Raw genomic sequence first — 26,511 nt, 5'->3', positions numbered from 1 at the left:
AACTTATTTTCTTGCTTTTTCAGCACGGTGATATGAACTGTATCTCTTGATTATTTTTTCAGGTGAAAATGTGTTTCTGATTTTAGATGGTCCTGTAGATGCAATCTGGATTGAGAATCTAAATTCAGTTTTGGATGATAACAAAACCCTCACTCTAGCAAATGGAGATCGAATTCCTATGTCTCCTACATGTAAACTGTTATTTGAGGTCCACAACATTGAGAATGCCTCTCCAGCAACAGTTTCTCGAATGGGCATGGTCTATATCAGTTCTTCTACCCTCGGCTGGAGACCAATATTGCAAGTAAGATGATCATTTCTGGGTACTCCTAACTTTACATTATACATTTCATACAGAAAAATATTGTGGATGTTTTTCAGGCATGGCTGAAAAAACGTTCTTCTCAAGAAGCTGAAGTTTTGCAAAGTTTGTATGATAGAATCTTTGAACCAGCATATAGATATATGAAACTAAACCTTAATCCAAAAATGGAGCTTCTGGAATGTAACTACATTATGCAGGTAAAACAATACTGTGCAAGTCTGTATGAGGTGACTGACTATAGTAAGCATGTAGAAATAGCAAATAGAACATCTAATATCAACAAAATTTAATTTGAAAAGATTGTTTCCTGACAAAGAAAACCTCCAACTCAGCATTTGTTTCTAAGGCACTATAAGAAGAACTGTTACAGATGTGCAGAAGAAAATTTTACTTCTCTTTGTTGCTTTCTATGTAGGCTAGTGTTCTGATGACTGGAATTTGCAGGCTTCAGTAAGTTTTCAGAAGCATATGTTTGATAAGCTAGTGGTCTCATTCCACTTCTTTCAATATTAAACAAATTGTGGTAAGGGTCAGTCTAACCCTACAGGTAGGGTCAGCAGTGAGTGTGAAGAATAATTCTAATTATCTTTCTGTCTCCAGATGTGATAGCTGTGATTCTGTCAGTCAGGTCTTCAAGGTCAATGCAGTTATTTTTGCCTGTCTCCTCCTATCAACTGGAATTCTACCTTGAGTGGAGTCCAAACTTCATCAGTGAATTATTAATAATAACATTATGTTTTTGGCAGATTTTGCAAGACTCAGTCCTATGCTGTATGTCTCCAGATGATTTGTTAATAAGTTTGTTGTCATCTGCAGTTTCTAAGTCACCAGAATTTCTGTTTGTCCATGTAATCTGTTTTATACTCACATGCTCATAACAAATCCAGTGGTGCCTTTGAATAAGAGGCTAGACAAGGTAATATTTTGAATAAGACTTCAATTTAATAATAGTCAATTTGCACCCAGTATTTCTTTACTATTTATTAGGGATTTAGTTTCAGATTTTCAACAGTTTGAAAATATTGCTGCAAATAATGTTCACAGTAAATGCTGCAAAGATTAGCTGTGCAGTATTAAACGGAATTAGGATATCTATAGAATTGAAGTCCACAGGCAGAAAGTATGTAACTTTCCAATTATGATGATAAACAGGATGGACATGCTATACACAAAATTTTTAGAGAAAGATATTTTTTTTCTTCTACTTCTGTTATCTGTGAAACCTCTGACTGAATTGATGTTATCTTCATGGAAGACTTTTCCTGGGACTAGAAGTTTCTATGTTATTTTTGATTAGGGCTTATTAGGAAGTGTGAGCAAGTCAGTGTTCTACTCTGTTTGGTCAGGGAAATATTTTCCTGATTTAACCTTTGTTGAATGTTTCTTCCTGTGAATGAAAATCTCTAGCAAGTTTCTTTTTATTTACAGTATAAATAACCCTTAGTGGATCTCCATTCTGGGGCTTACCTAAGAACCTGTGAGACCAGAGCTTTTACCCTACTTGATCATTGCGCAGATTCCCTTCCTCACTTGCTTCCCCCACCTCCAGTGTTATATTCACTTAGTCTTGATTTCTTCTCCCATCAAGGATTTTATTCTTGGTGTGGTGAAGTAGGGCAGAAAGTCATGTTGGTTTCTGTGCTGTGCAGCTGCTTGCAGCTACCAGGATTGGGCATTAATTGACAAGGTTTCTTGACAACATTCTGCATTAGTCTACATACGTCTGATTTCAAGGATCTTCCCCCATTTCCTGGATCTTTCCTCTAACAAGAATGTTCACCAAATTATTTCTGGGCCCCATTTTTTCCCTAAGACCACTTCTTTTGGAAACTCTTCCACACCACCTCTCCTTTTAAGATCCTGGTTTTGCCATAAATGGTCTCTGTGCAGAAGCACTGTACCTTATCAGCCCCCTGACTGCTGGCTCCTTTCTGTATCTCTTTATCAATTGTGGTGTTCAGGATGTCCTGCTTTTTTGTAGGTCAGGTGTTTTCAAAATGTATAACCATCTCAAATCTGTTGCGTATAGCAGATAGCAGACTTGTATTTGACTTACAAAGTTCAGTTTTGGATGTACAACCAAACATTCACATGTACCCAATTATCTGCCATTTCTTAGCATTCACTATTTAAGCTGCTTTTCCATCTCCAACAGCTTCATAATGGTTTTATATAAAAAGTGATCTCACCTTTGCTTTCCTCTGTGTAACTTCCACTGACTTTCTGTTTACTATCCTCTGGTCCACCTCCTTAGGTAGAAAAATATAATTTACCATAGGGGATTCAACACATGTTTTTCTTAGAGTTATCCTGCCTTACAAGCCTATTGGAAAAGTCAATAAATGTGTAGCTGAAGGAAATCTGATAGATATGGTCTGCATGAAGGAACACAGGTGTTCAATAAAGTTCTTTACCAGAGATTTACATGGAAGCTAAGCAGTCATAGCAGAAGATAGGAGATTCATTTCTAGATAAATAACTGATTAGAAGATAGGAAATGTGTGACTGGAGCATCAGTTCTTTGGAAGGACAGAGGTTACCATTGATCCGAAGGTACTTTTGCTGGGACCAATGCTGTTCAAAATGTTCATAAGCAATTTGGAAAACTTTTAGTTTAAGGAGTTTACTGATGATACTAAATTATTTAGAGAAGTAAGGACAAAGCAGCTAACCATGAAGAACTCTAGGCAGACTTTATGAGACTCAATAAACAGGTAATAAAATGGGAATTGAAATTCAGTGTAGATAAGCATAAAGGGGTTCACACAGGGGAAAAAACAAACTGTTCAGAGCCATGAATAGCAAACCTACAGAACATCTTGCCAGACAGTGTTATAGGTGATAAAAGTTTATGTAGGTTCAAGACCAGTCTTGATATTTTCAGGGTGGAAAAGTCTGTAGAGGATTTCTAAACCCATGAAAAGTGTATTTGGTTCAGAAAACCCCACTCGGAAGAGATTACCAGCAGGAAGTACCACCCCTAGTACCACCACAAGCTGAAAGAGTTTTTTCTTTGTTTTTACTCTTCTCTAAGGGTCCACTTTTGGTCACTATTGCAGATGAGATGCTGGGCAAGCTGAAGTTTTGATCTGATTTGTGGCAAACGTTTGTGTGTGTTTATAAGTCAGTTTAATTTTTTTCCATTTTCTTTCTTCAAAAACTTGTTACAGAACATTGCTAAGACCCAGAGGATCATGGGAAATTTTGGACTTGAGCTTGTATTTGAGGGAGAAAAAAGATTTTGTTCAGATAAGCTGGGACACAGCCTGTCCTGGAAATAAATAATTCTATTGTCCTCTAAAGAAAAGAAGTGACATTATTGTAATGTTGTGACATGTAATATTTCTCTTTATACTGAACTTTAAAGTAATCAGAAGTGTTCTAAGTCCTTTAGGCTACATTGAAAGTATATCTTACTGCATTACTTCCTACTTTAAGTATGAGATCCAAGACAGCATGAAGAACACTAATTCCAAGAGCTGATTGAAAATCTGCTTCACTGTTAAAAAAACATATTTTGAAGCAAAGTCCTTGACACTGCCTTGTATAGAAAAGGGAATATTAGTGACGTTATCTAAGACATTCAAACATCTGGTTTCATGAGTGACATCACAAAATTGTAGCTAGCAAGTTACTAGATTTCTGGAATATGGAATCTAGTTCCTTAGAATCATAGAGTGAGGCAATCATAAAATAGGATATTGTAATCTATTTTTAAAAACACAAAATGGAAGTTAATGTGATAGATACTTTAATTGACTGTAATTGAGATTAATACAATAGACAGATGTGGAAAATTCTTCCATGGCTAAAGATGGAAAGAGATGGATAGGCCCCACCTACTTTTGGAGTTCTGAATATCTGACTAAATATTATAAAATCCCTTGAAAAGCTGTTCTGATACCCTAGCTCTTAAATAATATTTATTATATAGTCACAATTTTAAAGGACAGTTGATGATCAAGTTACTTACATAATTTTAAAAATTTTTCCAGTTTTTTATACATATCTTTAACCCATTTTCTTTGGTTTGTAGTTCTGAATTTTATGTTATTCTTTGTACCCTGTATTGGTTTTCAAATTAGAATTTAAAGTTTAAATACATATAAATAATGCATGTGCACCTATGCATAAAATTTAAAAATTATTATGTAATATATTCTTAATGCATGATATTTTAATGTATTTTCAGTCTATTAATCTTCTGGAGGGTTTGATTCCATCAAAGGAAGAAGGTGGTTTATCAAGTATATTTCATCTGCATAAATTGTTCTGCTTTGCAATAATGTGGAGTTTAGGTGCCCTTCTGGAGTTGGACAGTAGAGATAAACTTGAAGCCTTCATTAGAGCTCATGATAATAAATTAGACTTACCAGAAATCTCCCTTGGCACCAGTCAAACAATGTATGAGTTTTATGTTACTGATTATGGTAAGTAAAAGTGCTAACATTCTGTTTTATAGTGGCATTTTAAAATTTATTATAGCTTCTTTGAAATTTAAAATTACTCCTTTAGTCCTTATTATACAGTCATATGAGTGGAGATTTTTGATGACAGTATAGTAGTAACACAGATTCTGTGTGCAATGGCTCTGCAGATGTGAGAATTCAGAAACAAGGGATAGAGTACTCATTGGTAACATTTTCTTATTTCTTTTGGTTTTAATTTCATTCTTGCACATTTCTTTCCTATGAACCTAACAAGCTTACAATTTTTAGATAATTTCTGCTTAAGCTGATTTAGTCTAAATTAACATTAATTTTGTATTTAACTTTCTCACAGATAATATTTTTGTTTAAAAATATAATCTGATTTTAATTCCACTTAATAATTATTATTTATCCATGCCTGATAATCAGTAATAAATCTTACAGTTTTATAAACTGTAGTAGTGTGATATTTTGAATATTGTGAATATTATTTTGAGTAGTGTGTAGGTATTTTCCATAATGAATTTATAGCTTAAGTAACACACACACAACCAACGTCACAAAGATCTTGCTGTTCTTTCAGAATATATTCTCACTTGAATATATCTATTTCTCTTGTATCAAAAGTCAGGTTATTATTTTTTTTGCCAGCCATGTTAATTTAGTGTACATATACGCAATCCATACTCCCATGTCCTATAATTTTTCACCAGCAGTGTGAGAATGAGTTTCTAAGTAAACATTCCTTTTGGTTGGGGTTTTTTGTTTGTTTGTTTGTTGTTTTGTTTTTTTTTTAAATTTAGATAGCTATATATAACTTCAAGAAATATGTGTATATTCAGTAGGATTGTAGATTAATTAGAGTTCATGACTAAGTACATCCTTTGTTAGATGTGTTTTATCTAGATTCGAGAAGATTTATCCTTTTTTATACTTTCTAGTACTTCCCCCATTAGCTCTATGATTAAGTTGGTTTTTTGTGTGCTAACAAGAACATGATCAAAATATGGTGAGATATTTTCCTCTTTTTTTTTTGGCCAATTCAGGTGACTGGGAGCACTGGAGTAAAAGAGTTCAGGAATACGTTTATCCAACAGATCATGTCCCAGACTATGCATCTATTCTTGTTCCAAATGTTGATAATGTCAGAACTCAGTTTTTAATAAACACAATTGCAAAACAACAGAAAGTAAGTACAAGATTATTTATTTAAGTATATACCTACTATACGAAATAAATAGAAACTTAAAGTAACTGGGGGTTGCAGTCATTCTCCATATTCTCTCTTTAGTCATTGCTTGCCAGGTGCATTCATAATTTACATATTGGAGAGAACATTCCTCATACAGCTTTAACTAGTAAGGAACAATCTGGTGTCGTGGCTTTTGACTCAGGCCACATTAAACAATAGTTATTAAAACATATATAGGCCTATTTTCAAGCAGAGGAAGATCTGGAAAATACATGTTTTGCTTTAGCACAGTGCTCTTAATAACCCTGGAAACTTCCTATGGAAATCTCTGTCAGCTTGTGAAACAGAAGTCAATGGGCTCCCTCCTACTGAGCTGGAGGCAATATCAGAAATACCACAAGTGCATGAGCCAGTGCTGGAACCTCTTTTTTTCTGTAAAATTCTAGGATTTGGACAGAAAACTTGTTGATTTGGTTTGATGAAACTGTTCCAGAGGTCATAATGTGTCTGTGTCTTTGATGTATCTGACACAGATTATGAAAACGCACAAAATCTTTGTATTTGGAAAAACATTATTAATCTTTGTACATTAATGCCTTGGGAGATATTGGTTGTATTTCCAAGTACATTCTTTTGGCCACCATTGCCATAGAAATAACAAACATTTGCATCTTCCAAAAAGAGTCCCTAAAACCTGGCATTTTCCACAATTTAGTTTTTCTGTGGTGTACAGTTTATATCTTACTTTCTTTAGTTGAAAAGTTTCAGTATTCAGTGTGCAGTTGGACTTGTCTGTACTTCGCTGTTGATCAGAATGTTCCCCTTCAAGGAAGCAGTCAGCTTTGTTTTCAAGCATTTTTTTTTTTCATTTGGTAAGGTTTGATTTAATCACATATTGAACTGTGATAGAGAAATATCTAGATATTTTTTTTTTCTCCCCTGGATCAGATCACAGCAGCATGAACTTTCTTTCTAACTACAGCTGAATTACATGCACTAGATGAAACCAAAGTGGTGTTTTACAGGTCTGACTTCCTTTGTTGGTTCTGTGAGTTTCTTACTATCATCTGTGCTATGATGTTGGATGTTCAAAAACAGGATGAAGAATAAGACCTTGTGGTATCATTGTGGCTATCTGTTGGAGAGCATTAATTTAAAGCAGGATCTAGTCAGTCAGGAGTATTTGAGCATGTCAAATCTGCATTATCAACTTTTGCAAACTGATTAAATTCCTTTTATGGGGTGGATATAATAATTAAGATAATACCATCTGTCAAAAAGGTAGGATGAAAATCTGAGGTACAAAAAAAGAATGGAGGAGTCTTAAGTGTCTGAAAATGAGAAAAGGGAGCAAGGTTCTTATCTAGCTCACTTTCATGAGATTAAGTTGGTGATTTCTATAAAAGGCTTAAGAGAAAAGAAGGAAGTATTAATCCTTTGGTTCAGCAACTTTCTGATTTAGATTCAGATTTTACCAAGACAATAAGGAAATGAGGAAAGACTTTCTTCTTTCTCAACACGTTTTTTTTTTCAGGGAAATGATACTTAGTATACAGATTAACCAGAAAAAAAAGGTCTATAATATTATATATTTAAATGTAAAGAGAAAGCTGAAATGAAATACCTGCTATCAAAAATACCAGCTTGAAACAAGAATTTTCTGCACCTTTAATTATAAGGAATAAGCTGCCAGAGAAGCGTAAAAATTCTTTGAAAAATACAAATATATATAGTGAGGCATACATTAAGATATCGTGAGTTGCAAGAGAAAAAAGTACCATATCAGAAGCATCAAATGCTCCTGTCGTATGTACTGCAGTGATAAAGAGACAGAATAATTATATTCTTATCAAAAGGGAGTTTGTTTCTGATAATAACACAATCAGTAAGGGGAAACAAATTTTGAGAAAAATTCCAAGATTTCCTAACTGTTCTGTGAACGTCCTTGGCCAAAATCTGCATTGTCCAAGCTTGATATCCTGAGTGATCTAAAGGCCCTATGCAAGAGCAATCTTGTTAAAAATATTCTGAAAAAAACGCATTGGTTTCATATTCCTGCATGGCTGTTTACAGAAAGAGGCACGTCCATGAGCAGGCAGGCAGCGAAATTCAGTGCAAAAAGCACAGGTCAAATTTGGTTCAAATTCTGAAAAACATACTTCTGTTAGAAGACACATGGACTCTTTAAGGATCCAGAAGGCCTTTCTTGCTAGGTCAGTTTATGTCAGTGTAATTAGGTTGGAGAACCTGGGTAATAGACATAAAATTCCAGTTTAGGAGGAGGGGTGGATAGGGACCACTGTTCCTTAAAGGAAGGATGGTGTTCTTTTGAGGAACGTTGAAGAATAACTGCCAGCTTTGAAAACAGGTAATGTGCCTTTGTTGCTTTTAAGTAGGCGTGCTGCTCAGTTCCTTTTGTGAGCGGAGCATAAAACACATTCCAGAGTTAAATTGTTTCCTCTCCTACGAGTTTCATGGGCCTTTCTAACAAGGGACATGAGCAGTATAATATCACTGCAAATCAATTTTATGTATCTCCTCAAACATTCAGTTTAGAGAAAAAGATTGGGTCAGGTATTTCAGACAATATATAGAAACATAAGAGGAGCTTCAAAAAGGACTGCATTTCCAGAGGTGGAAAGCAACAGTTTTTTATTAATCTAATTGTTTCCCAACTTTACTAACATTCACCACAAAGCTATAAATGTTTCTGGGTCAGCTAAGACTTCTGTACACAGTTCAGTATCTGTTATTCTTATTTGTAATTATTGTTACATCATGTTTTTACAGACCTGTAGAGTACCTCTTTTAGTAATATGCTTGAGAGGGGATATAGCTAAACCTAATCTACACTGTATTGTTGATTTAAAGACAGTGCTGGGAAGAAGGAATTCTATTACAAGCATGTGTCAAAAGGATACCTATAGCCAAATCAAACAGCAGAATTTTATATTTAAATTAAATGTCACAGACTACTTTCCATAGTAAAGAAAGCTTTTTCAGGGTCATCCACTACAAAAGACTGCTGTAGTGACTGTGTTGGTAAGTGGACAAAGTTAGGCAACTGGAAAAAAAACCTCTAGTTCATTCCCATTTCACCCTTTCTCTTTTGACTGTAAATAATGTTCTTGGAGAATCTGGGTGGGATGAAAAACACAAACTGTGTCACTGCATATGGAGACACAAAAAACCTAACAGAATAATGTATCATTCAAAAGTAGACACAGAAAGTATCCTTTTCTCTAGAAAAGGTCTGTTATATGTATTTAAGTTTTGACAGTACTTATGCGATGTAAATATCTGTTACAGGCAGTTTTGCTCACAGGAGAACAGGGAACTGCAAAGACAGTCATGATTAAGGCCTATTTGAAGAAATATGACCCAGAAGAACATTTGTCAAAATGTTTAAGCTTTTCATCTGCCACAGAACCATCTATGTTTCAGGTAAAAATGTAGATTTTAAGCAATTCCTGCATAAAATTTCCTTGCTAAGTATTTAAAGTGTACTTAATTCTGATCATAAAAGAAGTGATTTAGATATAAAGTCTAAAGGACCTTTTCCCTCTTTTTCCTTAACTCACTTAAACACTTCAGAATGTTCCACAAAAAATAAATTTTGCAGATCAGAATAAAAAATAGTCACACATAGAGATACATCTATTTATGATTGCTGTGGAATTCTAATAATCCATTTTTTGCTGAAGACCTTTCCTTTTCATTTTAGAATAACCAAAATTTTTGGTTATACTTCAGTTTTTTTCTTGATTTTGTCTTTTATAACTGTAAATTTTATTTTTGTTGAATAAAACCAGATTTCAACTCATAGATCCTCTTATTTTTCCTCAGCTCAGCAGGGACTACAGCCTCAGAAATCCAACCTTTAAGGTCCCCTGGCATGGCAACTTTGTTGAGATTTCCCTTTCCCAATATAACTGCTAAAAATCTACACAAATAGAAAAAAATACTACAGATAATATTTTCAAGTGATTGAAAGGATGATTTATGCCACTTTGGTATGGTTCAGTACTACTAATTTGCTAGAATGTGATCCTGTAAGTTGAATTGGCTTCATTACAAACTCAAAGCAATGAATTCATGGTGACAGTCCTCCAGTAAGATAAATCATCTTGGAATATTTCTTGATTGAAAACTCTGCTCATGGAGCAAGCCTTGCAAACTCTATTCCAAAATCTAGTGTCTCTTTTGAAAAGATGATGTAAATGTTATTAAGAAAATGGTGAAAAATAATGGCTTGAACATCTATTTCTTAAAATTCCAAACCAATGGAATATCTGCTGAGCTCTTCTGTTATGCATAAAATCTCATGGCGTGGTTTGTGTCAAACTGTGAGATAGAATAAGCCAGGCATCCTTTCGTGCATGCAAGATCAACTGAACAGTCAGTATCTCTGTCTCAGTGTCCATTACACAGTGTATTATGGGTCTCTAGAACATTACGGTCTTGAAAACAAAACCCAGACTTCGTCCTCTCTGGTACAGTCTGTGGAAGGATCTTACTGTGTCTTGTCTCTGCTACAGTCCTGTAATACCCCAGAAGATATGCTCTTTCTTTTCAGCTAGCTAGCTGAATACATAGCTCACTCTGCTCATTTCCAAGAGATGTAGCAGAAAATCACTTGAAATACTTCTAAACACTTGAAAGACACATTTAAAATAGCTTTTTATTTTTGAGTCATCATTCTGATGATATTTGAAAGACTGGATGATTTTGGATGTGTTAAATGTGCTACAAAGTTCTTGATTTCTTATATAATCACTTTCTCTTAGCAGTTTCTGTTTTTCACCTTAATCACATATCTCCAAAGTGGCACATTAATGCTAACAGTGTTCTATATGTGCTTATCTTAGAACACTCAGATAATTATTTTCTGTTGTGAGAAGACAGGGCAGAAGCATTAGGCAAACTTTGTATCTTTCCATTTCAAAAAGGCTATTCATGCTTCTATTTTTATGACGGCATATGCCACATTCCTCATATAGGGTGGCATTTATGCTTGTAAAACTAAAAAAATATTTCTCTAAGAAAGACTTGCTACTGTCTTGTAAGGTATTTATTTTGCCATTGTTTATGTTCCAAGTACCTTTAGAAAGACTGTAGAGCTTTGAAGATGTATTTCAATGTCTTGTCTATTGCATTCTCCTTCTTATTTAATTCAAAACTCAGTCTTAAAAGATTATTGCCACCAAAATGTTAAAATACTGCATTACTTGGCTTACAACATACCTGGGAAATCATTGTAAAAGGAATGTTTTTTTTTTTAAATTGCCTATATATGGTTTGCAGTTGTACTGCAAATATAAAAGAACTGAGCTTAGCTAGGGGAAATCCAAAGCAATCGTAATTTTCAGACAGTGCATGACAAAGTGTCTGAAAGTAGATTCCATTCCTTTCCAGAGCTACCCTTTGGAAAGGAGATTCTTAAAAAGTTTCTAAATAAGTCCAGTATTTATAAAAATTATGCTGTAGATAATGAAAATATTATTTCTGCTTGTTGATATTCTAACTTGCCCATAATTAATACAGTTTTGATAAATCCTTCATTTCTCAAATTGTGTGTGCTATGTTCCCACTGTTTCTTACTGATTTGAGAAGCAAAAGAGAAAACAAGATGTGCAATAAAATTCACAACTTCTGATCTATTAATTTTCTTTTAGCAATTTCTCTTGCATTAATCTTGATGTGTTTGAAAACTGAAATACAATTCACAAGAAGATGTAATATTTCATACAGACGTAGGGTATCATACTAAAGTTAAGGTCATTTTTGTTTGCTGACTCCATGATAATAATTAGCTTCAATACTAATAATTAAATAATGTTCAAGTTTGAAAATGTTTAAAAAAACTTCTTTGGTAGCCAGAGGTGAGTTGCAGTCCTAAGGCCAGGGAATTACGTAGGAATGAGTATGAGGAACAGGGGGAATAGGGTTCCTTAATAATGAATTAAAGACAAAACTACCAACAAAAAGAGGAAACCACTGGATAAGTGTTATAGCAGAAAGCAGTAACACATTTTTTAATAATACATTTTAAATATTGTTGCTTTAGATGCAAACCAAAAACTTTCATTAATTTTTAGAGGGCAATAGAGAGTTATGTGGACAAACGCATTGGAAATACTTATGGACCTCCTGGAGGCAGAAAAATGACTGTTTTTATTGACGATATCAATATGCCATTTATCAATGAATGGGGAGATCAGGTAACTTTAAGAAATATGACTTATTCTCAAATTGTTGTGCTTTTATATATATACACACACACAAATCAGTGGACTCCCTCAATATTTTAATTAACTGTAATTATTGCAAATACTTTCTAATTATGGTACACCAATTAAGAAAAAATGAGAGCAAATTAGATTTACTGAAGAGACATGTAGGATAATGGTATCATATCTTGCATTATCTCTACTTTCTCATGTTTTCGTAAGACTAAATAAAAAGTGTCACTGTACTGAAGTACCATATTATTAATTTCAAGATTGGCATTCATTTGAGAGCAACAGAAAACAAACTTTCTGCAAAACAGAAGTGTAATGATTTGGAGAAAGTAATAAAGTCTGTGTCCAAATTCAAGGGTAACACACTGACTTGTAAACTGGATTAAAGATTTTTGGCTTTTGATAAGCCCATCTACAGTCTGGGTGTGTAACATTCATATGCCTGTACAGGCCCAAAATTAGGCAAAAGTGTCTCACAGTTCCTTCCCATAGTAGGTCGGAAGTATTTCCAGCCCAGGATGCTAGGTCTTCTGGAATGTCTATTCTAACATGAAGACCAAGTATACTTACATGACTTTTTTAATTTGCTCAGAGTAAATAACAAATGAGAAACCTGGGGCTTCTGTACACTTTTGGATGCTCAGGCTCTCTGGCTTCTGTGAGGCTCACAGTTCGGATTAAAGCTGTTCATAGCATTGAACTGGTTTGTTAACAGTGTGGGTCTAGTCATGACAGTAGTCTTGGGCATGTATTTACGTAGCAGTATGAATATAAATAAATCTATGTAGACTGAATAGTTCATCCTCTTGACTTTAGAAGGCTATTTTTGTCAAAACGAAAGCCAAGCCTGTGTTTTTAGTGTCTCTGAAGTGGAACCTGGCCTTCTACCTAAATGCCAATATGTTTCTATTATTTGATTTGCATTGTGTGGTCTCACTTGAAAGAACTTTAATGGTTTTCTTTATTGAAATTGAAACTAGCATTGAATAAGTCACAACACTGAGCTGCTTGACCATAGTCTAGATCATAGGTGGCTGTGTTTGAGGAAAAGCCCTCACAGGCCCAGGCAGTGTTCAGTGATAGGAATGATCTCCATTATGGACCTCCTCTAGGTCTTTTGTTATAGCCCCAAGACATTGTTGAAATATTTTCAAAGGGATGATGGTTTGTGATTGGTGCCTTGCTGCATATCATGTGGCTTTGTTGGGGTATGTGAGCACAGGAGGCTTTTTGAATATCATTTGAACAGTTACTATGGGGACAAACCCTGATGCTTCCTGATACATGCAGATGCTGTAGAGTGGAATGTGGAGTGAATAAACTTTTGAGGATAAACAGCTTCCTGTTTCAAAAAAAAGTTAATGTTTTGCTTCAAAGGAGGCCTAAGGAAGAACTGAAAGGCATAACTTGAAAATGTGGAGCTGAATGTCCAGGACCAAAATTTGGAAAAGACCCAATTTTTTTTCCAGTTCATTGCCTTAACTTTATTTAGTTAAAAGGAACACCAACACATTTTGTTGATATTAGATAGTAGTACAACACTGAAAGAATTTTCCTGTTGCTTAATATCATGTAAACCAAGATGTCCCATATGACTAAGGAAGATATTTTAATCTGAGTTTAGATTAAAGTTAAAACCTCTCTCTAGGGATTAGTGGTACAGTTACAAGAAGAAATTAAAATATCAGGGTATGTTTTTTTCTTATTTGATTTTCCATCTGTACAAATTACATAAACTTACAGGTAACAAATGAAATTGTTCGTCAGATGATGGAAATGAAAGGAATGTACAGCTTGGATAAACCTGGAGACTTCACTATAATTGTAGATGTACAATTAATAGCAGCAATGATACATCCTGGAGGAGGCCGTAATGATATTCCCCAGCGTTTAAAAAGACAGTTTTGTGTATTCAATTGTACATTGCCATCCAATGAATCCATCGACAAAATTTTTGGTACTTCTTTCTCTCATTTTAGTACAATTATTTTTTTTCATAATTAGCTTAAAATGTATAAAAGTCTGTTCTCTTTGTCACTTCCACCATGCAAATTCAGAGTACTTCTAATAAAACAACTGAAGCTGTATTACAGCAAAAATAGTGCTGTGGAGGAGAAATTAACCCCTTGAAATGCTTATTTTTCTACTTTTGGACAAGAAAAATATTTACTAAGAAAGTAATGGCATTTCCTGGAAGAATATGAGCACTGCTATTACTATGTAGGTTATACTTTAATGTCTGTGCTGTCTGAAATGCCTTCTGTTGTTAAAGTTCTCAATTCTGTTAACTTTGTCAATATAGCATATTGTTAAAAAACCCAGCACTTGCTGCCAGCTGTTTCTATTCTTTTTCAGAAAAGCCATGGACAAGAGAGACAAAACTATTTAATCTGTAATTTGAAAGCAAATTAATGTTTTATATAAGGACTTACATGTCTTGCTCACAACCTAGCTTATTATATCCTACAATCTGAGATTAACTCTATATGGCATTTTTTTCTTTTCAGGTATTATTGGCTGCGGATACTTTCATTCCTGTAGAAAATTCAACCCTGAAGTATGTGATATGGTGAAAAAATTAGTCCCAACAGGCAGAATATTGTGGCAGTGGACAAAGGTATAAATTACAGAGAAAGTTCTATCACAATCAGTCTAAAGAGAGTACCTATTAATGCAATTTAGGCACATACTCGTTGACAATGTATCTATAATGAGAAGAAAAAACAGGAGAAAGATGGTCTGAGAAAGTTTTGGAGATATAATCTGGAAAAAATCAGATTTCAGTATACAAGGCAGATGAATGGAAATATCAATCCATTCTTTCCTATAGATTTATTCGTGTTACCCAAAGCTTTAAATACTATTGCTAAGGAACAGGCAGTGAAATTATTTATAAATTATAATGTTTAATTTATAAGGCCCAGAACAACATATGAGATAATTACATGTTATAAGAGTTGAAGTTTTAAATTTAGTGCTAGATCCTGCTTCCAAACAAATGAGATATATTTATGACTTCTTAGTTTGTCCACAGTATTATGTGTGAAAATTAGTAGTTTTGTTATGTATACATTTTATGTTATTAATTATACATTTATAATTTATATTTTTCTTGATTCCTTCTAAATGTTACTGGGTTTTAATATTAACAATATTTTTCTTTAGACAAAGATGCTTCCTACACCATCTAAATTCCACTATATCTTCAACCTTCGAGACCTTTCTAGGATTTGGCAGGGAATGTTAACTATAAAGGCAGAAGAATGCAACAGCAGCGCTGTCCTGCTAACACTTTTTAAACATGAATGTACCAGAGTAATTGCTGACAGGTATAATAACTATAACTTTTTATATTTAATAGGTTTAGACATTTACTTAATTTATGTTCATCAATTTGTATAACTGTAAGCCTTCTTAATATGATAACCCTTTTTTCTGGTTTCAGCTGTGATAGAGTTAATTTTCTGCTTTCAAGTTAGGAGCAATATTACTGACATTTACTGAAATGTTCTTATATTTTTGTATTTGTTCTGGGGAATTTAAAAATACATGAACGATATGTATTTGTACAGTTATGTTCTATATTGGGGGGTGGGGGGAGAGTGTTGCCATCCAGTGTCGTCTTCCATGCTGCTTTTAGATTCTATAGTGGTTAGTATTAGAATGTCATCACTAAGAACCTCAAACAATAATGAAGTATATAATATATATCTAGGCTTTCTCTATACCACAGTTCTTCAGGATTCTTTGTCTTATTTGAAAACGCAGAGCACTGTGTACATCTTTTTAATGTTTCGCCTACTTTCCTCTAAGTTGTATAACTGAAAAGGAAAAGAAGTAAAGATTAAAATTTCTTTTTTCTGTAGTTTGACATTCGAAGTTGGCATTTCCTTTTTCTGGGGTCAAGGTGGTTATCGCCTTTTATGTTTATCAGTTACTACTGAGTATCATTCTTGATTACTTCTCAGATAATCACAGCCATAGATAATTAGAGTCATCAAAGATCTTGATCTTTATTAAAATAGTCTTGAACCAATCAAGTGAGGATGATACAGTTTAAACAATGGAATGTAGTCACTAGTATTTGTATTTGCAGTCTTTTATTTCAATTTGCAGTAGTCTGCCCGGCCCCCTCCTCCCCACAGTGTTTATCCCCCTCTGTTAATTATAGATTTTGATGTAAGAGGGATTGAGAAAGAAGTCGGGTTGTAGTGACATACATTATCTTCCTTTCACTATTCCTTGTCTCATTGCAGTTTCATAGGCAGTACTGTAATAACATAAATTATGCTGTTGTGTGGCAGGTTGAAAGATGAAAAAGGTCACTCAGCAATGTCTTTTTCAGAAATCATTCATCCTTTTTCATCTGAGAAATTAAATGATCTGTCATTGCCTAGTTCTAGGTGAAAGTTGGAAAGTCAAGTTGGTTTTGTGTTTTATGTTTTATGTGATTGACTATTATACTTTAAAGTATGGAAGCATTTAATTCCTGTGAATATTGCCTAATTAATTTCTGTAACTATTGTTTAATATGTACTGCCTAATGTGCAGTTTTCTTTCAAAAGTTACAAGGTTTTTTTAGTATTGAATTAGCTGTTTTTCTCCCTACATAATTACAAATAAGTTTTTAAAAATTGTACTAATTTTGATTTTTAGATTTATTACTCCTGAAGATACAGCCTGGTTTGATAAAACTCTTAATAAAGCAATTGAGGAATATGTGGATACAGACTTAACAAAAGTACTCCAAGCTGAACCATATTTTGTAGATTTTTTACGGGAGATGCCTGAACCAACTGGTGATGAACCAGAAGATATTGTGGTTGAACGACCAAAAATTTATGAGAAGGTATTTTATTTTAGACCTAAAATACTAGGTGTCAAAGTTTTCCTTTAATTGTTAAGTATATTATATTGCTGAACTCCTATCATACAAAAAGTTTTATTGAATACCTACCACATTTTTTGTAAAGGTATATCTAGATTTTTCTGGTTAGTATGCAAGAAATCACGTTAGTAATGTTAAAGTTAATAATGCCATATAAATATAGTTTATTTGTTCTTAGTCTCCTTGCTCCTTTTTTTCCCACCATTAGCAGAAAAGTTCTGCTTAAACACAACTACAATCACGGCAGTGAATTAACAAGATAATCTCATTGTGTGTGGCCAATACAGGAGCTCAGGTTTGTGCAAGAATGTCAGTGCAGTTTTAAATTCTGAAGGGTCATGCTAGTATTGTTACTGATTTATTTTATTTGATTTGATTTTCTCTAGATTCCAAGCTTTGATTTTTTTTGTGAAAAATTGCAAATGTATCAGAGGCAATACAATGAATCTGTAAGAGGATCATTTCTTGATTTGGTGTTTTTTAAGGACGCTATGACACATCTTATTAAGGTTTGGGGATTTTTACTTTTTTATTAGTTTAACTGTTGCAACAGTATTCCTGATTTGGGCAAGCTATGATCAGAGGCCACATTCTGAAAAGTTACTCTTATCCCCAAAGTTGCTTGCCATCTTTGCCTAGTCATTTTAAAGAACTAGTAAAGAACTACAGTCATTTTACCTGTATGCATGTTTTGCAATAAATACCTTATTTTATATATTTGTTTAAGCTTCTCTGTATTCAGAGGTATGTAGATTTTCCTTGATAGGAAAGCTGAGGTCATAAAAAGGCACGTTTAAGTTTTGTATGTAGAATGATTTTTAATCATTAAGAATTCAGTCCAAAGGCATCTGTACCTGGCAACTGACCAAAACAACGTGAGAAAGAATCTGATTAGGTGAGAGACATTAAAAGAAACATAAATCGGGGCTGCAGTAGAATCAGTATGTAGGGTAGAGGAAAGTCTCAGTTTACAATCAGTTGAATGCCTATTCGGAAAGGAAGATATAAAGAAAGAATTCATCTGAAATGAGAATCCAGTTCATGGGGGGGGCGGGGCTCAGCTAAGCATAAGATCTCTTTGAAGTGCTGTGCCTCAGGTTTAAGAAGTTGTGTTAGTTATCTCAGGAATTATTTTAACTTCATGATCTGTTCACTGAAAGGCAAAAGACACATAGAAGCCACAGTGAAACCAAAACAGGAGATGGTTGGTTCTCTAGTTGACCTCAAGTGAACAAAATTATTTTGTTTGCTTTGCATTTAAACAGAAGAAAATAATTTTAATTACAGCTCATGTGATGCTAGGTGATTTTCAGAAGACCTTGAAATCTCTAATACTCCATTTCCATAGTCAAGTTTTAACCAGAATATCTGGAATATGAAGTTTGGTAGTAGAAAGGAGCCCTGCTGTCGTTATGGTGACAATAAATATAGTCACCCTCATAACTGCACATTTAGACTTCTATTTAAATATAGTTATCTGGATAGGCTGAGAGGGAGATGTGCGTAAAACCAAAATTTCTTCGAAGGAAAAATTGAACAGAATTCACAGGTTTGATGTGGATGCCAGTCTTTTGCATTTTATACTTAATTTACATGAGGACCAAAGGCAAAGCAAACTAACATCTTAAAAGTAATGGTGCACTAGCATATAATAAAACCAAGATGTGATATATACACAGGAGATGTGTAAAAAAGCAATAAGATAGTAAATTTGTAATCCTGCTTTTGTATCTGTGAGACTTGTTAAGAAAACTGTTTCAAAGGTAACATTGAAGGCAAATAAAATAGAAGATAACACTGATAGTTAAATGTGTCCAGGTCTTTCAGACTCTTAAAAATATTAATGCAGTGTGTTTATTTTTCCACCTATTTTTTTATTGCAATTTTTAAACATATTTAGGATCATACCTTCAACATAAAATGAAGCTTAAAATGTCTCCCTTTATGCATTTAAATCCTATGGGTAACTGATTATAACCATCTGAACCATGCAGCTTCTTCATTAGCTACACAAAATTCTTGAAGAATGTACAAGTGCTCTTTTGAGAGGAAGAATTTTCTGCAAGCATCCTTTTAATAATTTTACATTGTACCATAGTAAATAAAGTGTAGATTATAACAAATTTTTAATTTTGCTAATTAACATTTTAATTTAAATGTATTAATGAGCTTTGCTTCTATTTTTTCATGTATAGATTTCCCGGATAATTCGGACAGCATATGGAAATGCTTTACTTGTTGGAGTTGGTGGTTCTGGAAAACAAAGTCTTTCAAGGTTGGCCTCCTTTATTGCTGGCTATAAAATATTTCAGATCACTTTAACCAGGTAAGCAATGCAAGAAATAGAAATATATAAATCCAATTTATGTTATTAATTTCTCTTTACACAGTCATAACCTTATGTTTTTAACAGTTGGCGGTTTTTTTTCCACGTTTAAAATGTGGAAAACAATAAATTCTTAACATTGGATTATGTTTGAGCTGAAAAAGCTGGACCATGAGTTAGCTATTCCTGAGCCAAAATACATGTGTTTACAAAGGATGTTTGCACTATCGTTTATAAAACTCTATAATATGAAGATAGCATTATTCTAAGTTATTTTGAATTAACAAGTAATGTTTCTTATTCCTCCTAGATCCTATAACATAAACAATCTGTCAGATGATTTAAAATTATTGTATAGAACAGCTGGAGTAGAAGGACAAGGCATCACTTTTATCTTCACTGATAATGAAATAAAAGAGGAGTGTTTTTTAGAATATATAAATAATCTCCTGTCTTCAGGCGAGGTAAGAGTGTCAATATGCCAGGCAATGTACTTTAGAAGCAGGAAATTGCAGAATTTGTTTCCACTAGTTTATTTATTTTGGTAATAAATTGTAGAATCAATAATGATTAGCTCTAAAATATCTGAACTTTAAAAGTAAGGAGTTATGTTGGTATGAAGTTCTTTATTTCAGGTAGGCCAGAAAAAGATAAGGAGCTGTGGTGGGTATTTCAGTAGCCTTTATTAAAGGAGGATTCACTGGCCAGTCAAGATCCATACTCTTCCTGAGTTAAGACTTCCTAGTTTTTAATGGAGTAACATAAGACTAAATCACAGACGAATCTTGGTTTTATTGTGTCTAAACTGTATATATGCAGAGAAAGAAATACAGCTTTAAGTAGAAAAATATTTATAAACTCTATAATAATTACATCCATGCAATTTATTTTCTTATCAATTTTAATTTTATAAAAAGATTTCTAATTTAATTGCTCGGGATGAATTGGATGAAATCACCCAAGGATTAATACCTGTGATGAAAAAAGAGATGCCTCGGTGCCCTCCTACCTTTGATAATCTTTATGAATATTTTCTAACCCGGGCAAAGAAAAACTTGCATGTTGTCCTCTGCTTTTCTCCAGTAAGTTTTTTCTTCGTATCTGTCTTGCTTGCTACCATTAGCAAACTATCCTATAAGGTGCGACAGGATTAGTAAAGCTTTATATTTTTAGTGAGATTTTAATACACATTAAAATATTACTGAATTCCAATTATAATTGCTGAGATAATAAAAGTAATAGTGCAGTTGTCAGAATTTAAAACCAAAATACTTTAAAATTAGATCATTCTTTACATGTCAAAGTAATTTTCACTTGTTCCTCCTGGCTTATTCTTTCCTAATACAAATTAATGAACATCCTAATACAAATCAATGAACATATTTTTGTGAAATTCTTGCTTGTTACTTGAAAACAATAATTTAATGGAAATTAAAATAAGTTAATTGAGGTTTTAAAATATTAAGCCATATTTATGTTTGTCATGAACTTCTTTCTTCAAATTTCAGAAAATATGGAAAATTGGAAATTTAGCAAAATACTTACAGAAAAGAAAAAACTGCAGGATTTTCTAAGCAGAAAATTAGCACAAAAAAATAGCCTGTTTAGTGATTTATGCAAATTAAATATTTTAATGGACATTATTAAGTATCATATCACAAATTAACAGCGTTACTTTCTTTAGGTTGGTGAGAAGTTCCGTGCACGTACTTTGAAATTTCCTGGTCTTATATCAGGATGCACCATTGATTGGTTCAGCCCATGGCCCAAGGAAGCTCTTGTAGCTGTAGCCAGTTATTTTCTTTCAGAATTTAATATGATCTGCTCTTCGTCAGTTAAAACAGAAGTAGTGGAAACCATGGGTCTCTTTCATGATATAGTTTCAGAAAGCTGTGAGAATTATTTCCGAAGGTAATATTTTATACAAATGGAATAATTTATCCCCAAAGTATTGCTACTGATAGAGTTTTTTAAGCTCATGTTGTATGAATCGATAAATGTCTTTAAAGGCTAATACAAAAATAAATCTGCTATATCCATATTTGCAAAGGCTATGGAAAATAATTACTATTATGTTGCAAATTAATTATCTCAGTTCCCACTACTCAGCAATCTAATGTTGCTTTTGTGGATACAAAGCAATGTAATTGGAAGTAAGGATTTGCATTGTGAAGAAATTTTATATTGACTGAATGAAAGACTTGATTTATATAATCTTCTTTTGGATTGGAATTAATCAAATAGCTGTACATTCCAAAAATATGTATGAAGTTGATGTTATCAATATACTATATTTTAGGTATAGAAGAAGAGCTTATGTAACACCTAAGTCTTATCTCGCTTTCATCAATGGCTACAAAGAAGTTTATACTGAAAAATTAAAGAGTATTAGCGAACAAGTTGAACGTATGCAAATTGGTAAGCAATATAGGGATATATGTGTTTTTCCATGCATGGTCTCCAATGATCTGTGTTTTTAATATTAGTCGTCTTATTCAGTAATCACTTAAAATCAGTTTTGCTGGATCAGTCCAAAAGTAGCGGCCTATGAGAACCATTTCAAAGCCTTCTAGCTCTTACCAACTCACAACGATTCTCTTATAAAAATGCCTCAGAGAAGGTGCCAGCTTTTAATCATTCATCTCAGCATTATATTAAACTTTATTATTTCCAATTTAGCATTTGTAATAGACAGTAGAACCTGGAGATGGCCAGAGAGAGCAGCTGATTTACTACTGTAGAGTGAGGTATCTCTAAACAGTTATTAATTTACTTCTGGACTTGTCTATGGAAATTCTTGCTGTACAATTTGAGCACTTCAGAATCGATTTGTTTCAGATTTCTACTGTAGAATAAGTAGCTGTTATTTGTGGTCACTTTATAACTAGGAATCTGAAATACAGAAAAGCATGATTAAAATGTCCTTCTAATTTTGGATATATGTTTGAAATGGCCCAATTTTTCACATTAGATTAGTACTTCTTGAGTTCAGTATACATTTCAAATTCTCTCCGGTTAGCATCTAGACGTGCTTCAGTAAATCTGCAAAAGCAACTGAACAGCTTAGAAAACTTGGTCTTCTTGGGAAAAGATATTGTATATCAATCTAAAAGAACAGAGAATTCTACATAAGAATTTTCATACAAAGATAAAAGGTGTAGCATTTAGACTATTAAAAATGCAACTGGTACACTTCACATGAAGAACATAATAGAATAAGAATGTGTAGATATTTATTCAAAAACTGTTTACTGAATTAGAGTGGACTGTAGAGGAGTAAGTGATCCTCAATATTTTCACATTATGCAAATTTCCCTGTATGGATCTGTTGCCATTTCTAGAAGTCAGAACTTATCATCAGTCCTGCTTGAGATGCAAAAAAAGTCTGAGAACCTTGAAGATTTCTGACAATGAGTAGGGTTTTTTTAGTCTTTCTCCAGTTCTTCTATTTTCAAAAATAATTTAAAAGAAGTAACCAAAGTAGCTTCAGCTTTGTAAAAAAAATTTCACATGTAGTGAATTTGTCTCTAATTCCTTACACGGTCTTCCAAACAGGTGATGAGGTACATGTACATTATATCATTGATGCTCAGAAAATCATGTCTGTCAGCTTATGGGCAATACTCATGCCAGTTAGGAGGTATTCTAAATAGTTTTACTTGCATAAAAAAGATGTATTACAAACCAACAAAAATACTGGTTATCCCTGCCTCCAAATATACTATAAAGTTTATTGCATTCTAAGGAACTTTCTCAAAAAGTTTGTTATGTATTATTTTGCTATCATCTCACACATCCCTCCTTTAATCCTTAGTCCTTCATCGCTTAATGTCAAAAAGATTTAGAAGGTTAAAAAGAGTAACCTTGAAAGTTGTTTCAATTTGTTAGGAGTTTATCCTGATATGAGATTTAAATTTTATGTTATTAAACTCAGATGAGATAACATCGCTGTTTTCATCTCCTTGTTGAAATATTTTTCCTGTATGTCTGGATGTCTGGGACAATTCAGGATGCTTGTATTGCAACAAAATTGTAAGAAATAGCTCAATCAATACTGATTTCTAGAAAAGTCCCTGGTGCGAGCACACTGAAAGTATGCTTGTCAGCACTGTAGTATCTTATGAGCAACTTATTTTGAAAGATAGAAGTAATCTCTTTTCTGCTTTGTCACTTTGGGTGAGAAATCTTGTAAGAGAGATGAGGGAAAACTGAAATCCAATGACAAATACCATTATTTCTGAATGCTTCATGTCTTATGCTGTCTCAGAATCAGTCTGGGGAATCCTTGGTAGAGCACCACATGTGTAGATAGCATCTTTTCATATAGAACTGTGGTTCTACAGAAGACCTCAGTTTAGCTTCGACAAATTGGGTGTGTCATCCATTTGAACAACTTGTTGCTAGATCTGCTAATTGTCAGAAATTTCATCTTTGAGGTGCTGAGTACTGTGGCTTAGTATCTTACTAAATATTTTTATATTTTTTCTATATTCTCTATTTTTTTGCTAGTTACATAAGACATGGACAAAAGATGAAGACTACTTCAATTTTCTCTATAGGATTAAAATATATGGTGCCTTTTTAACTTGCTTAGATAAGCTGTAGCTGATATCAATAAGGTTCTTACTTGGAGTTCTACATATCCCTCTGAAAATTACAGTTCCAATTTCTAATGCCTAAATCAGGCATTCATTTATTACTACAAGCACTAAAAAAAAAAAAATGTTTCTTGTGATTGGAAGTATGCAGGGTACCTGAAAAAGCTATTAAGTTTTTTATTTGTAGCAGAAATTCTTCGGTTCTTCTTATTCTGCATGTTCCCATTCTTTGGCCATCTTTCTTTCCATGTTACAATCCTAGAGTGCAAAGAATGTTAAAAGAGCAAAGGCTATTATATCATTCCCTTTTATAGCTTCCCTTTCAGAACTTTTTTTACAGTGACATGAAGTAACAACCATATTGAAAATTGTTGCTGTCAGAGGAGTGGGAGGTAGGCGTAGAACGTTAGTGTGTATGTATGTATCCCTTACAGTATTTTAAGAAGTGTCATATGTCTGGGAAAAGGAAACATTCTAAGACATCTCTCATCTCCCACTCAATGTCTTTCAGTGAATATACCTTTGGACTTTATTGTTGAGAGTGGCAAAATAACCTTTTTTTTTTTTGAGGAGTAATAAAAAGCCCGTAGAATGGCCATAGCCTGATCATGAGGCAGCTGTGTCAGAAGAACAAGAAATGTTCTAGGAGACACTGCTCATCTGTGTGAAATGTGGCAACAGATAAGTGGAGAGTCATCACAGCGAAACATCACACATCAAATGTGTAACTGCAAATGGGCTCTCTCTGACTCTAGCTCTCAGGGAGAGAGGGATATAAGGGGAGTGCTTCCAGGCAAGTTGTAAGATTTTAAGATTCAGTAATGAAGAAGAGAGGAGAGGCTAGAGAGCCTTCAGCATGCAATGGGAAGCTCAGGATCAGCCAAAGATCTGTGCTCAAATCTATAAGCAAGACAGCATGAATGCATGGGAAAGACTATACGTATAATTGTAGAGGGAGCAAACTTACCTCTTTCTGGGAAACAGCGTAAGGCTGAACAGTCTCTGGATCGTTGCTTCAGCACACATAAAAGCTATAATGGGACTGGCCCTAAGCCAGGTGGGTGCAGAGGCTTATATGTGTTTTTCTGCACTCTGTCACCAGGGACGAGAGGGTAAACTTAATATGCAGGAGCTGGAGGTCATAATCTTGCTGTGACCTTTGGGTTCGCTTTTGTCTCCATTTCTTCCCTCTTCTTTCCAGAAATAACTCCTTAATGGAAGGCAGTTATGAATCCTAATATTTGTGTCATTTCCTCATGCAATCATATAAATGCAGTATCAGTCTGCTGTTCTGATTGTCCTGTGACTTCATAACACAACATATCCTTGACAGATCCCCTTTTTTCCTTGTCTCTACTTTTTTTCCTTTCTTTTCCCTTTTTTTTTTTTTTTTTTTTTTTTTTCCTCCCAGGACATCTATGTAATGAGCATAAGGATATATTTTGTTGCAAATAATATCTCAGCTATACACTTCTAGGTACTGTTTACAGCTATAACAAACTAAAACTAAGAAGTATGGATTTCTTTTTTGAAGAATCAAGTTTATTTATAATAATTTTGCACCTTGTGAGATTATTTATATTTATATATTATATCCATGAAAAGTGAACAGTAGGCACAATCATGATAGCATAACTATTTATACCCACTTTCTCTCCTTTACACAAATTAAATGAGTACACAAGGTACAAGGCATTTTGGATGTAGGGCTGGATTGTATTATCTAACTAGGAAAAGAACGCGTTTAATTTTCTGAATTTTATCTTTTATTTAATAGGTCTCTCTAAGCTGATGGAGGCCAGTGAATCCGTTGCTAAACTCTCTCAGGAGCTGGCCATTAAGGAGAAAGAACTGGCTTTGGCATCTATTAAGGCAGATAAAGTAAGTACTTAAGTGTTAAAGAGCAAAAAACAGCTGATAGCACCCAGGATATATATAGTAAAGTGCTATTGCAGAATCCTCTCATAATTTGTACAAGCCAAAAAATGTGTACCACAGTCTAAAATGCACTCCTATCTCTGTGGCATGTTGTTTCAGCATTTGCTTCTGAAAGTAAGGTACTTTAAGACTGCAAGAGGTTAAGTGCCTTCCTTGTTTTCCTCCCATTTCTTACCCACTTCTATGAGCATCAGGTTTCATTTTTTATTTCATGGGAGGTTTTTGTGCTTCATTGACATTTGTTACATTTGGGGTTATATGTGCGCTCATTTGCAGATAAGAAGTTAACAGATGATAACGGGACTTTACTGTTTAAAAATTGCTTAGAAAAAAGTTCATCACAGTTCAGTTTCATATTTTGTCTTTTACATTAACAAGGTGTCCATGTGTTCATGAGATTGTTGGTCTGGTAGAAATCTAGTTTCCAAAATGACTCTCCAGAAAGGTATGTTAGGGAATGTATTAATATAGGCATTCTGTTTTCTGAAAGATACCATAATGCTGTGATGTTGCTTATTTAGTACGCACCCGAGAGTAAACTTTTGGCCAGCAATGGCTAAAGGGTCTGCCTT

The 26,511-nt window shown here is 33.8% G+C and overlaps 1 protein-coding gene across 1 annotated transcript in view; it reads left to right on the top strand.

The window, feature by feature from the left end:
* The window catches only part of DNAH8 (dynein axonemal heavy chain 8), a 141,792-nt gene that overhangs the window by 71,460 nt on the left and 43,821 nt on the right, over positions 1–26,511 (top strand). Inside the window, 17 exon segments of the mRNA XM_056357561.1 lie at positions 63–304; positions 382–522; positions 4,518–4,755; positions 5,802–5,944; positions 9,257–9,391; positions 12,046–12,168; positions 13,933–14,146; positions 14,697–14,806; positions 15,355–15,518; positions 16,846–17,038; positions 17,464–17,586; positions 19,273–19,403; positions 19,714–19,867; positions 20,321–20,485; positions 21,088–21,314; positions 21,703–21,821; positions 25,779–25,882. Of these exon segments, the coding sequence (XP_056213536.1) occupies positions 63–304; positions 382–522; positions 4,518–4,755; positions 5,802–5,944; positions 9,257–9,391; positions 12,046–12,168; positions 13,933–14,146; positions 14,697–14,806; positions 15,355–15,518; positions 16,846–17,038; positions 17,464–17,586; positions 19,273–19,403; positions 19,714–19,867; positions 20,321–20,485; positions 21,088–21,314; positions 21,703–21,821; positions 25,779–25,882 (2,726 nt within the window).

The sequence above is a fragment of the Falco biarmicus genome, chromosome 12 (genome assembly GCF_023638135.1).
Source record: "Falco biarmicus isolate bFalBia1 chromosome 12, bFalBia1.pri, whole genome shotgun sequence".
NCBI lineage: Eukaryota > Metazoa > Chordata > Aves > Falconiformes > Falconidae > Falco > Falco biarmicus.
The sequence above is the reverse complement of the archived record's forward strand: the minus strand, read 5'-3'. Positions and strand labels throughout refer to the sequence as shown.